Raw genomic sequence first — 15,664 nt, 5'->3', positions numbered from 1 at the left:
TGTTACTATAGAGACGGTAGGAGGCGGGCACTCCATTCTTTCCTGCACGGATCCGCTTTTTTTTCAGTTTGATCCCTTTTCATCAGTGGTGATTTACTCATGTTCATTCAGCAAATAGAATTTATTCCTAGGTAGTGCTTACATTTCTATTGGGTGCCAGCAGACAATGTACTGAAACAAAGTAATAAAACCATGCAATACAAATTTTCAGTGAACAGGGATCAACTTTCTCATCTTGGCTAATCATAGTGCATCTGAGTTTAGTCATTGTCTTAACTAGTAGCAGCCACGTCTTATTCTTTTGTTTTCTTGGTCCATGTGGCAGTTGCTCACCAGTGGCCAGGGCTTCATATGAGGGGCCATGCATGTACATACCATCCCACCAAGTAAAAAAAAGAAAGAAAAAAAAAGCCAAAAATCATCCCCTTGTGAGACTGCCAGTCTCCTTGTCCATCTCCTTGTCCATTGTGAATTAATGTGATGCAATATCACCTAAGATGTCTGTGATACATTAATTCCATCCATCGTTGAGGTTTACCCACCAAGTTGCCTTGGACATATCAAGAGTACTTTTACCCTTACCCAACCCACCCAGTCATTTGAATCACATCCCCTCTGGAAGATTTTTTTAACAATTTTACCATTGCTAGTGTGAGTATTTGAAAAAGAACCAAGGGAAGGAAGGCTGGGCACTTCTCCCATTGTTGCCCTGAGGGGAACTTGGCTTAGATGATTGACAGATTCAGACGTCGTGCAAGATGTAACTATAACTAAAGATTACATAAGCTGCGGACTAGCCGCAGAAGTTAAACAAAATTGCAGTTGACTTAGCATTCTCAGAAAGCCAAGCCCTCTGAAAAACAATGTAAACTTAGCGCAGAACATCATTTTGAATCCATCCAGCTGCACCACCCTGGCATTGCATGCCTGCTCCCAAGCCAGTTCCCGGCCTCCAAACTACTAATTTCTCTACGAGCACTCATTTCTGATGTAACTGGAAGAACAGAACATTCTGCAAGCATAAAAATCACCAGAGCTGCATATGGGAAAACTTTAGGGTGGAGCTACTGTAAACGTATAGGGGCTGAAGCTCTAGCACATAAAAGCAACTAAATTTAAAGCTAATTGCTGAGACAGGCGAAAGCATCCCATCCCCCAGCCCCTTTCTGACTATAGAAATAACCGTGAACATTTTCAAGCTGTCATTATCACTGAAATTGTAATTACAAGGTTTTGGCCTCTTCAATGGGAGTTGTTGGGCAGGACACCCACAAACATGGCATTCCTGCGGTGGACTGTGTAGTATATTTATAATCGGTTTCTGGCTCTGAAGGGATCAGCTTACAAAACAGGGAGAACACCTTATGTTGGAAGACTCCTGTGCAATATGAATCAGTAAAGCCGCTCGTCTTCGATCTCCCCACGTTCAGCCATGTCACCCCACTGCTGTGCTCCCTTCACTGACTTCCTGTAGCTGCATGCATCAGATTTAAAACCCTTATGCCTACAAAGCCAAAAATGGACCAGCCCCTACCTACTTGATGGCAATGGTAAAATCTCAAACTGTACCACGAGCCCTTCGAGCTTTGAGTACAGCTCGGCTTGACCTGCCATCCTTCAAGGCACACCGAAGACAAGCATCAAGACTGTTCTCCATACTGACACCCAGGTGGTGAAATGAACTCCCACTGGTTGTCCATACAGCAGAGTCTCTCGCTATCTTCAAACGCAGACTGAAGACACATCTCTTTACACAGCACTTGAATGAGCACTGAATTAAGTATTGATTGTAATGTATTGTATTGCACTTATGTATTGTATTTCACTGTTCTGTGTTCAGCTCTGTTCCTTTTTCTCTTACTATCAAAAGTGTCTTTCTGTTTTTAGCAGTATCTGAGCTCAGGATTAGCTTTCTCTCTAACCTATTGGTAACTAGCAAAAATACTTTCTCTAGGTAGACAAAGCACTTCTTGTAAGTTGCTCTGGATAAGAGCGTCTGCTATATGCTGTAAATGCAATGTGTAACAATGCACGATGATGTTGCAATGCTTTGTCACAGGTGTTTGAAAATGATATGCACTTGTCACGAAAAAGGCCCAAAAAAGATAGCTTTAATCATTCCTTGATTACATAGAAGACAGATGCCTTCAAACAAAATGTGATATACTTGTAAGCTCATTCTGCAAGAACTTGCAACCATTAGTGGAGTAATTTGGTAATATACACCATGCATAATTTGTAGAGGATAAAAAGACATAAAGGGCCTAATTTACTAACTTTAGTGGCGCATGTTGAAATAGCTCAAGCAATTTGAACACTGAGTCATGACAAATTCATTGCTTAATCACTGCTTTTGCACAAACGAACAGATCAGTTTTCCTTTTATGACCAGGCAAACTTTATTTTGTTTCTTATTGTTCCTATTTTTTATATGCTGAAGTCGTATTCCATTGTTTTCAGAGTGCTTATTTTCACTGTAATGTGGATTACAGGATGCTGATCATCATGGTGGGGCAACAAATTCATCCAAATTGTCATTGTTCCTCTGCGGCAAAACATCTGTCAGTTCAGAATGCCTAAATGGCTTTTTAGCTTGTCAGGCTTTGATTCCATCATCCCAGCTCGTTTTTCATCACATCAGTTAGATAATGTACTGTAATTGCTTTGCTTCATGCTGTAAACACAATTTATGATGTATTGTGAGCATCTGTGGATGTACAGAATGCTTTGTCAGTAATTTTCTGCAGTTATGTGTACACATAATTATGTGTGTGCTTCATCTGTATGAGAAAAACAGGGCAAGCAACTACTGCCAAAACTCATCAGCACATGGTCTTATATCATATACTGTGAAGCAGCTTGATGCAGACTGCAAGGGAATCTGTAGGGAACCATATGAACTGACAGGAGATGGTCATAAGTTTTCATGACACTCAAATGGCAGCCAGCCAACTTTTAAAGGAATTATTCGCCAAAAATAATATTTGCTTCTTTTGTTTTACTATGGAGATGTTTTTCCACACCTCCAAAGTTCAGTTTTAGAAGTTGATTGCATTTTCTGCTCAATCCCAAATATATTCAGTGATGTTGAGATCTGGACTTTGGGGGTGATCAGTTTATTTTTCTAAGAACACCAGCAGTCTCTTTGTTTGGTTTTGCAAATGCTCTTGCTTTCTTCAGTAACAGCTTCTTAAGAGCTGCTTATCTTTTCAGACCCATAGTGTTGTCCTGAAGGATGGACAGGAGCACCTGTGGATTTTTCCAGGTATGAAACAAGAATGGAACTTGATTTTCTCCTCTCTCTCAAAGATAAAAGCTTTATGTAGTGTTTATCTGATAGAGACAGGTTTGCTGGTCTGCCAAGTCTTGTGTGGCCGTTAGGAGTCCCAGTTTTTCAGAATCTTTTAAGAATCTTTTAAACTTTAGTCTTGGAAATTCCTGCTTTTTCTTTTATTTTCCTTTTATTTTCCCTTATAAACTTATCTAATCCTGAAAAATGATTAACTTGTACTCTTAACTCTTGACAACTTCTTATCATGGCATGAGCAGGAGTGTCCTCTTAAATTGTCAAAAGTCAATAAGAGGTCCAGCACATGCATGCTTGGCAAGGGAGAAAAGACCATAATGGGGTACCACAGAATTTGAAAAAGCAGTGAAAGAGGAAAGAAAGTGTAATATTTTTAGGTCCAAATTACAGTGTTGGAACAGTTGCTTTGCTCAGTCGAGTGGCCCGGGACTGGAATGGCATGATGGGAGCACATACTGTGCCAAACTCCACCCTAAACTCCACCTCTCCCTGAGTCCCTCCAGCTCTCCCTCCCTCCCTCTTCTGCCCTCTCCATGGCCCTCCTTCCTGCCCTCCACGCTAAAGCTCCAGCCTGAGATCCTCCTCAACCCATTCCATCTCTCCTCTCCTCAGTTCCCTCTCACACAGGGCAGTAGCGGTTCCACTCTGAAGCCACACTGTGTGGTGAACCACGTTCATTTGTTGCAAGAAAAGAAAATAGGATGTAAGTTGCGGTCACCCAGCTAAATGCTACAGAGTAACACAAAACAATTCATTTAGGAGTGCGTATATGTGTGTTGGGGGGATTTCACGTTAACAGGGTGGAGAAAACCCCACGCTAAACTGTACGGTTCACTTAAGGTCTTCTTGCCTGCAGCACCACATCACAGTTCCTGGCACGCTTATGCCTCAAAGCAAATGAAGACACAGCAATGAGAACCAAAAAGATGGTTAAAACCGTTTTTCCCCCCTCGGCCAAACACCTACTTAAGAAGGAGAGCGTAACCGCTCATAGTTCTCATGCTTTCTCTTTATGTCAGCCTGAGGATATTTTCTCCTCTAGCTGAAAATCTTGTGGTCATTGAGATGAGTGGGCTGTAGATGATTTTTCACATGCTTTCTGTTGCCAGTTCCAAGCCACACACACACTCGCTTCTGTGTAGAAGGCACTTTATGCATTTGAGTTTTTATTAAGCATTTTTCGGCCATTTACTCTAAGGCAATAGTACAATTCTTGAAATTTGTCCTCACATTCTCTTAGTGCAGTATCAGAAGAAGGTCTTTTTGAATACAGGCAGTAACACTGACGCAGACATGCAATAGAAGGGTCTGCAAGATGTCAGGTGGTAAATGAGAAAACACAAGTAACCCCCACATCCCACAATTACTCACAGCCATGTCTGTGTCCAGTCGTTTTTGCTTAAGCACTTTCAGAGCCCTAGTTTTAATGATAGTAGTGCAGTTTTATACCCTCACCACAAAGTCACACAATAAATTAGATAATGTCTATGTTTCTTTGCTCTCCTTTCTAAAACAAAAGAGAAAGGAAAAAGCCCACATTTAGAAGTTATGAGATGAATAATAAACTCAAATTAGCTATGTCTCAATTAGCTGTCACTATGCGTATGTGTAATGCAACACCAGAGCACTTTAATTTAGAGTTTTCAGTAACTGATTCATGATATCTCTGCAGTTGTTGGGGAAGGAAGCTGACTTAAATGAATTAAGAGTTTGCATCTGGATGGTGAAACGGTTGTCAAGAGAGAAAACAGTGTTTAAGTAACAAAACTGACTGCAAGTAGCAAGTAAGAGCGCAAGTTTTAATTAAGTATACTCATAAAGTGTATTTTAAGAGCAATGCTCCTAGTTTTGGTTCTCCACTCTGTTTTGAAGTCTTAATATACACTCCTTTTTCTTTTTTAGGAGTCTTTCTAAGCTTTTAAGCAACTTCAGATGAAGGTGCTGTGGGTTGGTAGGAGCTATTGCCCATTGCCAATAATTGAGTAGAAAGAAATTGTGCTGTTTAGCAGGTATTCCAGACCCATTCTTTGGTTAGGGAGGGGAAGGGATGATTGGGGGATGGCTCCTAGGGGACCTGAGATGGAGAGGCTCAGGATTGGTGGACGGCCTTGCTTGGCATGGCCCCCTGCCAAGCCCTTATGTCTTTATATACTGTTAACCGATGACCGTCCAGTCCTGAGTGTGTCTCTATCTTCACTCTCTCTCTCTGTCTCTTTCTCTCTGTCTCTTTGCTGCTTCTCTCCACATCCTCTTCTCCTGCTTCTCACCTCTTTTGCTGAACTTCATCTGCATCTGCACGCTCCTCAGCCTTCTTCTCCACAAAAGCAAGCAAAAATCATCCAACACACTTTCCTCCATTCAAACTTTTAAAGAAACTCCAGCTGCTGACTGTGCCGGCTTGTGAAACCATGCCACAGCAGTTGTTGCTCCTGTCGGTGGTGTCAGTGTGGCTTTTGGCTGGGTTCTTCCTAGCAGATGCTACATACTACAGCCACCACGTGTACAACCTCCGCCATCGCACGTACAGCCACCGTGCCAGCAACATGGACAACCAGCTTCCCCAGGTGGTACCCACAGAGCCGCCTGTTGAGGTTGTGCCGCCACGTCTGCACAATTTCAGCCGCATCTTCTATGGGATCATGTTCGATGCTGGCAGCACGGGCACTCGCATCCACATCTACAAGTTCATTCAGAAGGACCCAGGTGAGTTCTTTCTCTGATCCTGTGTTCTCTGTATTGTGCCTCCAATGAGTATGTCCTTTACTGACCATAATTGGGTGTAGATCTCAGATAATAGTCTCTTTAGCCATGGATTTAAATGTTTCTTGCTCCAGCTGCTCTGTTTTCCAGTCCTAAGTAACATCCATTGTCAGGACACAGCATTGCAGCATGAACTCAGAATGATCCTGTGGAGTCCCGCCTTGTAGACTCAGCTGACTCCTCTCTCTCTCTCACTCCCTCTGTCTCTCCTACTCTCTGTCTCTAAGCAAGTGCTGTCTCCTTGCAGCGTCTGGGTTTACTGCAGCCTCATTCGCTCTTTGGTGCTAAGACAAACAGAAAGCTCCATGTGGAGAGAGAAAGAGAGAGGAGGAAGTGAGAAAGATATGCAGTGGTTTGCACTTTTGAGACGTTGCAGCCAGTGCAACCAAAGATTAGTGGGTTTGGACTGATAATGTAGTAATCGTTTCTTAACCCTTCCATCACGTGGAGACATGGCATCAGCCGATGATGTAAACTCTGAGTCCGAAGAAACTGCTAATTTGCCTGTCTGGAAAAATCTTGGTGGTCGCTGTTTGTGGTCTGTCCACAATGGCCAAGCATCTAAGCACAGGCACAATAGTCTCATAAGGGCTGGAGAAAGGAGATGAGCTGTACACAGTCCATAACTAATGTGCACCTTCTTTTGACAGATGTCTCCAGTTGTTTCACCTGAAATTTATGTGTGTATCTCCACAGCTGGACTGCCAGTGCTTGACAATGAGATGTACCATGCAGTGAAGCCTGGACTATCTGCATATGCCGATAAGCCTGAAGTGGTAAGCCTGTAATGTTCTCATCTCATTCTTTGGGACACTATTTTTGCTACTACATCCTAATAGCTATGATATTTTCCACAATGTGCAGACAAGAGGAACCTTGTAATTATTTGGTTGTTTCCACTTAATGATAAAATTGTCAGCACTCATGTGCTCCTGCTATGGAATCTGAATTCCAGACTGTCCAGCAATGCATCATTTCATTCTGTGACCACACATTTATTTTCATAGTAGCATATGTACTTTTCCAATTTCCCACTGACCACGTAAAAACATGAGTTGACCTGCTGTAAACAAATAGTGCAACTGCTGGATTAGTTCTTTGTGTCCTCAATGCAGTGTTTGTAAATGCAGTCAGAAATTCTTTTTATTGAGTCCTTTATTTGTAACTGTTGACATTCACCTGTTTATTACTGGTCCTGTTCACCAGTTTAGACTTTACCTCTGCATGTATTCAAGTGGGATGATATTGGTAAACGCTATGTTCTTCAGGGTGGAGACACCATTAGGCAGCTTCTGAAGGTGGCCAAAAAAACGGTACCCAAGGAGGAGTGGCGACAGACTCCCGTGGTACTGAAAGCCACTGCTGGCCTGCGGCTGCTGCCTGAGGAGAAAGCCAAAGCCCTGCTGGATGAGGTGAGGCAAAGCTCTCTTTCTCACTCCCTTGCTCTTTTTCTCCATTCCTCCATACCTCAGACAGTTTGGCGGAGAAATCGAATGTTCCGCCAAAAGACAGGGAGATGTTAACCACGTTTTGTGCAAGATGAGAGGAAAAGAAAGAGAGAAGAAGAGAAAAAAGAGAAGCTGCTATTGCATAAAAAGCAGCTGTTTTAAGGCTGTCTGGAGAAGAGGGGGCCTGGCTGGCTTATGAATTGTATTTTTCGCCACCACAGCAACCACAGATGTGGTTTCAAACTCCCCCAGCTACAGACGACTTTGCCCAAGATTGATTCAGTGTACTTCCCTCAGACTCCAGATAAAAGGGATTGGTTTAGCTTGAGGGTTATGTTTTCCCATTACATATTCCAATATACAAAACATATTGAAATACATCATAAAGACTCAAGGTTTCATTCTGTTGCAGTTATTGTGACCCAAGTCTTAAATTTATGCTTGAACCCACAGGTCAAAGACGTATTTGACGAATCTCCTTTCTTTGTACCAAACAACAGTGTCTCACTCATGAATGGCACAAATGAAGGTAAGTTTAACCTCTAAAATTAAGGTATTTTAATGCCCATAAGGTAACTTGAACTTTGAAAGCTGCCATTTTGTTTAACCAGGAAAATCTTAATGAAACAGTTTCGTCATCCTCCCACATGTGACTCTGTACTATTAAACAATCCTCCACATCCTTTTTCTCATTTGGGTTGACATATTTTTTCATTGCAAGCTCAGATGTACAAGTCATTACCTGCTTTTATGAGCTGTGAGTAATATCACATCTCAGACATGTCTGATTACCTGGGCTGGTCCCTGATGGCCCTGAAATCTGGACACTTTTATTATGAAATGAGATCTGACTTTAATGAAGAAACATGCAGTGCATGTACTCACAACAGTCTGAACTCTCTGGCAGAGCCTGAAACCACTAATAACAGGTGGCAGTTATAGAAATGACTCAGCAGTGGTCACATATACCAAAGTAGGGTGTAGGCTGCCAGCATCAATATTCATATCTTGATAATATGGAAGCAACAGCTGCTGTTGATAACAGCTATCTTGAAATCAGTACTCATCACAAGAAGATTACTCAGATATCTCTCTAGGCATAAGTTTGGTCGATTCAGCATTAGTCGTCTACAAATATGACAACTACAGACGTCACAGACTAGATTCTACTATGAAGCTCATGTTAGAAGTTGAGGAGGAGGTTGAACTTGGTCAGTCATCTACTAATCAACAAATTAAATGTGCAACTATCTCATTTGACATGTCTTCCTGCCACCAGTTGCCTTAATTCAAAATTTTATATAGTTCCTCAGTCTTATGACTTCACCATTTCCCTCTTTCTCTCAACAGGGGTGCTGGCTTGGGTTACAGTGAACTTCTTGACAGGTTAAGTATTGCTCATTATTTGCTAAAGTGGTGTCAGTCATGGTATCGGTTGATGGTTAGTGTGGGGCCTTGCGGCCCATGACTCAGCCCACACCGTCTGCCTCTGACAGGCTCCACTGGCCTTTTATAAATCTCACTTTAGAGAAGACTGCCTCAGAACAGATGTAATTTATTTACAAAATGCCTAAACAAAAGGCTTTGCCTCTTCTGTGGCTGACAGAAAACCACATGCTGAAAGCCTCTACAACAGTGGTCACCAACCCTGGTTCTGGAGATCTTTCTTCCTTTTCTATTCAGTTCTTCTTCAGAAGTGCTTGGCTGGATCAAAAGCAGTAGTGTTTGGTAACGTGGGGTCAGCATTTTATACACAGGTTGGAACTAAAATCTGTGGGAAAGTAGGTCTCCAGAAAGAGGGTTGATGACCTCTACAAATATGATCTAGATCAGGAGTTCCCAATCATGGTTCTGGACATCTACCACCCTGCAGAGTTTAGCTCCAATGCTATTCTAACACACCTGCTCTAGGTCCTTCAGAGATATCTGAATATTATAACCAGGCGTGTTGGATCTGAGCCCTCCAGGGTGCTAGATCTCCAGGACCAGGTTTGGGCACCGCGATCGAGATATACTTTATCATTCATCACAAACATTGTATTTAAAACCTGCCAAGAAAGCTACTCTGAACTGAATTATTGCTTCTTATGACCAGAATGAACTCTTGAATGTTTAGATAAGGAGTCCAACAAAATAATGCTAATGTTGCTAACAGTGAAAGCAAATAGCTGCCAGCCAACATTCTGCAAATAACATCAAGCTAATTATGGGGTACTGACTTCTTTGTAAGCTGTGGTAGCATGTTTGATCGAGCTATTTCTTTAATTAAACAGGAACATTATCTGTTGGTCATAACAGACTGTAATTCTGCATACAGTGGTGTGGTAAACTTAAAGTATTTCAATTTCAATCTTTATACAATTTTGCTGTACTTTTGTCTTACAGGTCACTTGTATGCTAAAACCAGAAGAACCGTGGGTATCCTGGATCTCGGTGGAGGTTCAACTCAAATCACATTCCTCCCAAAATCTAAAGTAGGTCTACAGTCAATAACTTTATTATAGCAGAGAAAAATTACTAGAACAAAGAAAATAGTTTATCCTAATTTATTCTTTTTTCTCTTTGCAGAAAACAGTGATATCTGCTCCTCCTAGCTACATCGCTCGTATCGACATGTTCAACAGCACTTATGAACTTTACACCCACAGGTATCTTTCTAAACCCTTTTGTACATGTTTATATTCTAAGCTAGCTCATTTTTCTGAAATACCTATTTTTAAACCTCCTTTCTTTATGTAGTTACCTTGGAAATGGACTCATAGCAGCCCGACTGGCAACTCTTGGCGCACTTGGTGCAGATGGTAATGCTTCTTCAGTTGTTTGTTTTTTTTTAGATAGTTTATCTATTTGCATTCAAGTCATCTTTCCAAAGTTCTCTGTGGGTTAAAACCCTGCCCCTTCTCCTCCAGGTCTTGACTGGAAGGTTTTCACAAGTTCCTGTTTACCAAAGAAGTTCAGAGAGGATTGGACCTTTGGTGGGCTCACTTACAAAGTCAGCGGAATCCCAGATGGTAAGAGATTATTGTGGATTGCAATTTCCACAACAAAAATATAAATAAATGTCAAAGCTTAGGTGCTCAGGCATCTAATGTGGTAATAATTTTAAAAGACTAAAGGGATTACACAGCGATGTTCCAAAGTTACATGAAATGAGCAACTCAAGGCTGAGTTAAACTGACTTTAAGACATTAATTTGACAGTGCTTTAGTGAGGGCGTCATTGTGGAATTGTGGAGCCAAGCAGCTTTGCAGTGCCTTACCAGTTTCATGTAATTGTCCACCTCTCAGCAGGCGTTTGAACAATAATAATACTGTAAACATTGTATTTAAGTGAAGGGAAAATTGTTAGTTGAGTCCTCAAATGATATAGCACTCCCTTACCGCAGTCGTGTAGCTGAAAGATACTGGTTTAGTCACAGGCTTGGGATATTACTCTTTTTGCATAGTTAGCAGCTTAATCTTAGTGGGGAATGGCCAGCAGACGGGTGCTCCGCTAAGGTGTAGTCATGGCCAGTACATGGTTTCCTGCTGCTAGATGTGACCATACAGCCAGCTCATTTCAGTATGTGCAAAAGCAGTCTATTTGGAGCTTCATGAGGGGAAACCTCTCCCCTTTAGTGTTTGTGGTGAACTCTTAAAGGAACAGTCCAACTTTTTTCCTCAAAACCTTTTTTCTAGGTTTCAGAGGTTTTTGTGGTTTTCATCTGAAATGCATGCCTCTGAAACAAGAAAACCCTCCAAATGACCTCCCACAGGCTTCCATGGGGCATAAAATAAGATAGGAAAAGAACATGTGATGATAAGCCACCCGCTGTAAGCTCATTTGAATGTTGTGGGTAACAATGTGTTTTTGTACATGGAAGAAAAATATATATCAAAATATGTGTGCAATACATGTTTTAAAATGTGCTAAATTTACTTAAATGTGCCGTTTAAACATATGCCAGTACATGCACATACACATCAGTGTATGAGAATATATGTATATATTATTTGAAACAGTGTTCATTTTTTATGTCAAGAATATATTTAAATATATAACAAAGGATATCCATATTTTGAAAAAATATATTTCAAGTCCTTTGCAAGTACAACCAGAATACTAGCTATCAAGATACCTAAATAATAATTGCATGCAAAGTAATTTCAGTGCATATATTATAATAAGTATTCATAAATCACACAGTAACAAATGAATGAGAGTAAACAAAACCATTTTGAACCTGGAACTATGCCCTGTGGCAGCCTATGAGAGGTAATTTGTGCACTGCATCTTAAGAACATACTTTACAAAAATCACCAAAATGATTTAAAAAGTCTTAAAAGGACTTGAAAGCACTGCATCACACGTCTTGTGAAAAGAACTCTGTAGAAGTACCTCAAATCTCATTAGATCCTGCATCCACAGGTTATGCAGGGTACAAGCTGTGCTATCATGAGGTGATGCGGGTGGTGAAAGGAATCATCCACCAGCCCTTTGAAGTGAAGGGAAACAGTGTCTTCTATGCCTTCTCCTACTACTATGACAGAGCTGTGGAATCCGGCCTTATTGGTAGGAAATACTGGTTATATTAAAATAAAAAAAAAAAGTCTAAATATATATATATATATATATATATTTATTTATTTAGACTATCTTCACACTGTTTATTTGCAGACGATGGGAATTTTATTAAGATAATTAAAAAATGTACCGTCTTTCTTTCAGATGGCTCCCGAGGCGGTGTTGTGGAGGTCAGAGATTTCAAGAAGAGAGCCAAGGAAGGTAAGACTCCAGACTTTGGATGTTTTCCGTCACTCTTACGTCCATGCAGGTCAAAGTCTTTGCCGCACACACTGTACAAACATAAACTCTCTGTGCTTATTTGCATTCGAGGCTCCCGACAATCGCACAGCCTTCACAAAATGACAGCTCCGCCACCACATAAACACACCCTGTTCCTCTCCCACACAAATACCTGACTCTGTGTGTTCTACTGCCTCTGCATCTCCTCAGTCTGCTACCTTGGCACTTTCTGAATATAGCTGAGTTATGCAATTTCTGAGATAATGTTGACCTGGGTGCACATGCAGCTGCCATTACATGTACTTGACCATTACATGCAGCGCAGTGTTCCAAAACAGAGCCTGACACCTGAGATTGATTCATCATCTTTGGCTCATTAGCCAGATCACGTCAAATAATAAATGGCAGTGAAGCGCTAGATTTATCATGAGGAGGAATGAGTTGGTGTCTTATGAAAGGCTTTTATTTGTGTAGTGTGAACACTGTCGCATGGTCTCGATCAGCCACTTTTGGCACTCAGGGCATCCTTGGCAACAAACCGTTTTCTTTGGCTGTGATACACTCGTTGCCTGATATCTAACAAGAGGAGCTAAGATTTCACGGCACACCCCATACGAGAAGACTTGACAACCTGGCACAGCTTGATATTTTGAGGCTTGACACAATGTTATAACATGCGTAAGCTAGGGTATGAAACAATTCTTTAACACAGTCAGCTAAATAAAGATCTCAAAAACAATGTGTGGAGCTTCGCTTCACAATGACATGACAGACTGATCTGCATTGGTCTCTCAAGTGTTTTACGTAATTCTTCCCAGAATCCTGTAATTCACTTTCCAGTTAAAAACTGACCTACAGTTTTAAAATAGAAATGAAATCTTATTCATTTGTCAATGTGTCTTTTTTCAAGTTTGCAATAAGATGACCAAATACCGTCCCATCAGTCCTTTCTTGTGTATGGACATGACCTACATCACCTGCCTTCTGAAAGAGGGATTTGGTTTCAAGGACAGCACTGTTCTGCAGGTGGGTATTTCCTCTGTGATGACACTACAGCCTTCTTTTTCTGGGAAGGATTACATTAAATCAGAGGGTGATGTTCTATGTAGTTATGAGTAGCGAGTTGTCCAAATTAACATTGTTTGGTAGAATTACATTCAGTGGATATCTATTTGTGGCTTTCAATGGCAGTAAGATAAGCTAATTTAGGGACCATGATGATAATTATGTATAATCTATCTGTTTCTCTCCCACAGCTTACTAAAAAGGTGAACAACGTTGAAACGAGTTGGGCCTTAGGGGCCACTTTCGATTTTTTCCACAACCTGAACATTCACTAAGGCCTGCAGACGTACGGGTGCCACCTGGCGGGGAAAACACAGGGTCAGAGTGGGGAGCCTCGCCTACACCCCTTAAACACTCCTCACCAAGTTTGAACCAGCCTTGCACTACAGCATCCAAACACCATGCCTTCCTCCCTCACTGCCATGCAAACACCCGGAGAACTGTCCACAAAGAAATCACTATATTTTTGTAAAGATGGCCAGGCCAACCTGCTATTTCTACTGTATGTTTAACCCATGATTAGTTTATTTTTGTAACTTGAACGTTTACATTTTTTTCTGCTTTCGTCTCACCTGAGGCGCTGCCTGTCTATTTTGGCAGTCTTTGAGTTTGTGATGTGTAGTTTGGTTTAATGCAACTATTCACAGCTTTTCAAGGACTTCGGCTTGTGCTGTGGTGCAGAATTATGCAGTGGGATATTTGCAATGGGGGGGTAAAAAGTTTCATTTAAGGGAAAGATTTGGAGCCCCTTGCAAATTTTGCATTATCAGTTACTATACTGTGTCTATGTTAGTACTTGGTAGTTCTGTATTTACACAGAAACTAGTACCAAGAAGTAAATCGATCCAAGTTATGAAAATGACTATATACATTTTTTTAGCTTCAGTCTAGCACATAACACTTTGCTAGTAATTCTACAGCCAATCTAGTGTTGATACAACTTACATGTTAGAAATGTTCTTATTCTCAACAAGCAGGAATGAAATGGGTGGAAACAGGTAAAGATAGATACAGGAGTAAAACATCTTGGGGATATTCCTTAAGCAGGATTTCTTAGTTAGCCAGATAACTTAAGCCCAAAATTGAGGGTTGTCCAATTACAATGTCGTTCACCTATTTTCTTTTTGGACAGACTTGACTTTGGGTTTAAGTTATCAGGTTAAACTGAGAAATCCTGCTGTGTGAAACACTCCCTTATCACTCAACTGAGTACATGAATGCTGTTGTATTTCTGTATGTGTGTATTTATGTCTGTATGTATGTTGAGAATCTTTGCTGTTCGAATGTTGGACTGGAACATGGTGCTACAACTGGAATTCTAGAATGCTGCAGGCATTTTGGACACAGAAGTAAGATTTTGAGAAAACAAAATTGTAAAAGCATTGCTGATTTATCCTATTCATAATTACTCAGGTTTTTACCATAACTACAGAGTTGACCAGCAATATTATTACACTGTTTGCTTTATATTACATTAGTCACATTACAGGACATCCCCTTCAGATAACCTAAACACCTCCATGGGAACATTTGTTTAAAGTATTTTGCTCTTACTATAAGTGCTGTTTGTGAATTATTGTATAAATATTTATTATATATGGATATGTCAAATGCCTAATAGTTCAGTCCTTTTACTTGTATCCATCATGACCATTTCTACAAACTGCCTATAGTTACTGTATATATCAACAATCAGTAGTGATGTTTTTGATACAACTGTATAATACCATGATGTACTGCTTTTCTTTGTTGCTTTTTGAAAAAAGCTTTGTAATGCTTTAGTCTTTTACTGATCAAAAGACAGCAAATGCTATAAATATGCTTCAGTCTCAATGCTGCTTATGAAATATGTACATGCATCATGTCAATAAAAAAAGTCAACTCTCATTGCAGCAAATTCCTTGTGAACATAGTCATAAGATCAAATCTCATGGAATTGTTACATGGAATTGTGTTTTAATAGAATATTGTGAAAATATTCATGATGAGTAGTTATTTCATATGAGCACCAATTGCAAGATTATAGAGTTAATTCACCCGCTAACTATCCATGATCTGTAAAAGAATAGTTTGGTATGAGGTGCATCAAGGCTATGTTTTGGGGCCACTGCTAATTCATCTTTTCTTCTTCAAAATATTCCATAGTTTAATATGAACAGTTACAATTTTTGAAAAAGAGTTAAGCAGTGTACAGATATTTAGATTCTAAAAATCATCTTGAAAGAGCTTAGGATACTGTATCTTGGAAATACTGGGCTTCCACTTTTTGTGTTTGTCACATCTAGGCCCCAGGCAAACT

The 15,664-nt window shown here is 40.5% G+C and overlaps 1 protein-coding gene across 1 annotated transcript; it reads left to right on the top strand.

The window, feature by feature from the left end:
* Positions 1-5,452: 5,452 nt before the first annotated feature.
* entpd5a (ectonucleoside triphosphate diphosphohydrolase 5a) lies at positions 5,453-15,252 on the top strand. Its single transcript, XM_017711776.2, has 13 exons — positions 5,453-6,010; positions 6,764-6,843; positions 7,336-7,479; positions 7,969-8,044; positions 8,866-8,901; positions 9,901-9,989; positions 10,084-10,163; positions 10,255-10,316; positions 10,425-10,526; positions 11,923-12,066; positions 12,223-12,279; positions 13,211-13,326; positions 13,557-15,252. The coding sequence occupies exons 1-13, from the start codon at positions 5,716-5,718 to the stop codon at positions 13,638-13,640; spliced, it is 1,365 nt and encodes a 454-aa protein (XP_017567265.1). The 5' UTR covers positions 5,453-5,715; the 3' UTR covers positions 13,641-15,252.
* The last annotated feature ends 412 nt before the right edge of the window (positions 15,253-15,664 follow it).

The sequence above is a fragment of the Pygocentrus nattereri genome, chromosome 10 (genome assembly GCF_015220715.1).
Source record: "Pygocentrus nattereri isolate fPygNat1 chromosome 10, fPygNat1.pri, whole genome shotgun sequence".
Classification (NCBI taxonomy): Eukaryota; Metazoa; Chordata; class Actinopteri; order Characiformes; family Serrasalmidae; genus Pygocentrus; species Pygocentrus nattereri.
This window is presented reverse-complemented; position numbering and strand designations above follow the sequence as displayed.

Excerpts from the sequence above, each read along its gene's own strand:
- entpd5a (XM_017711776.2), top strand. The coding sequence starts at position 5,716 with ATGCCACAGCAGTTGTTGCTCCTGTCGGTGGTGTCAGTGTGGCTTTTG. Across the intron at positions 9,990-10,083 it reads CATTCCTCCCAAAATCTAAA|AAAACAGTGATATCTGCTCC; the intron begins GTAGGTCTACAG and ends TTCTCTTTGCAG. Across the intron at positions 13,327-13,556 it reads AGGACAGCACTGTTCTGCAG|CTTACTAAAAAGGTGAACAA; the intron begins GTGGGTATTTCC and ends TCTCTCCCACAG.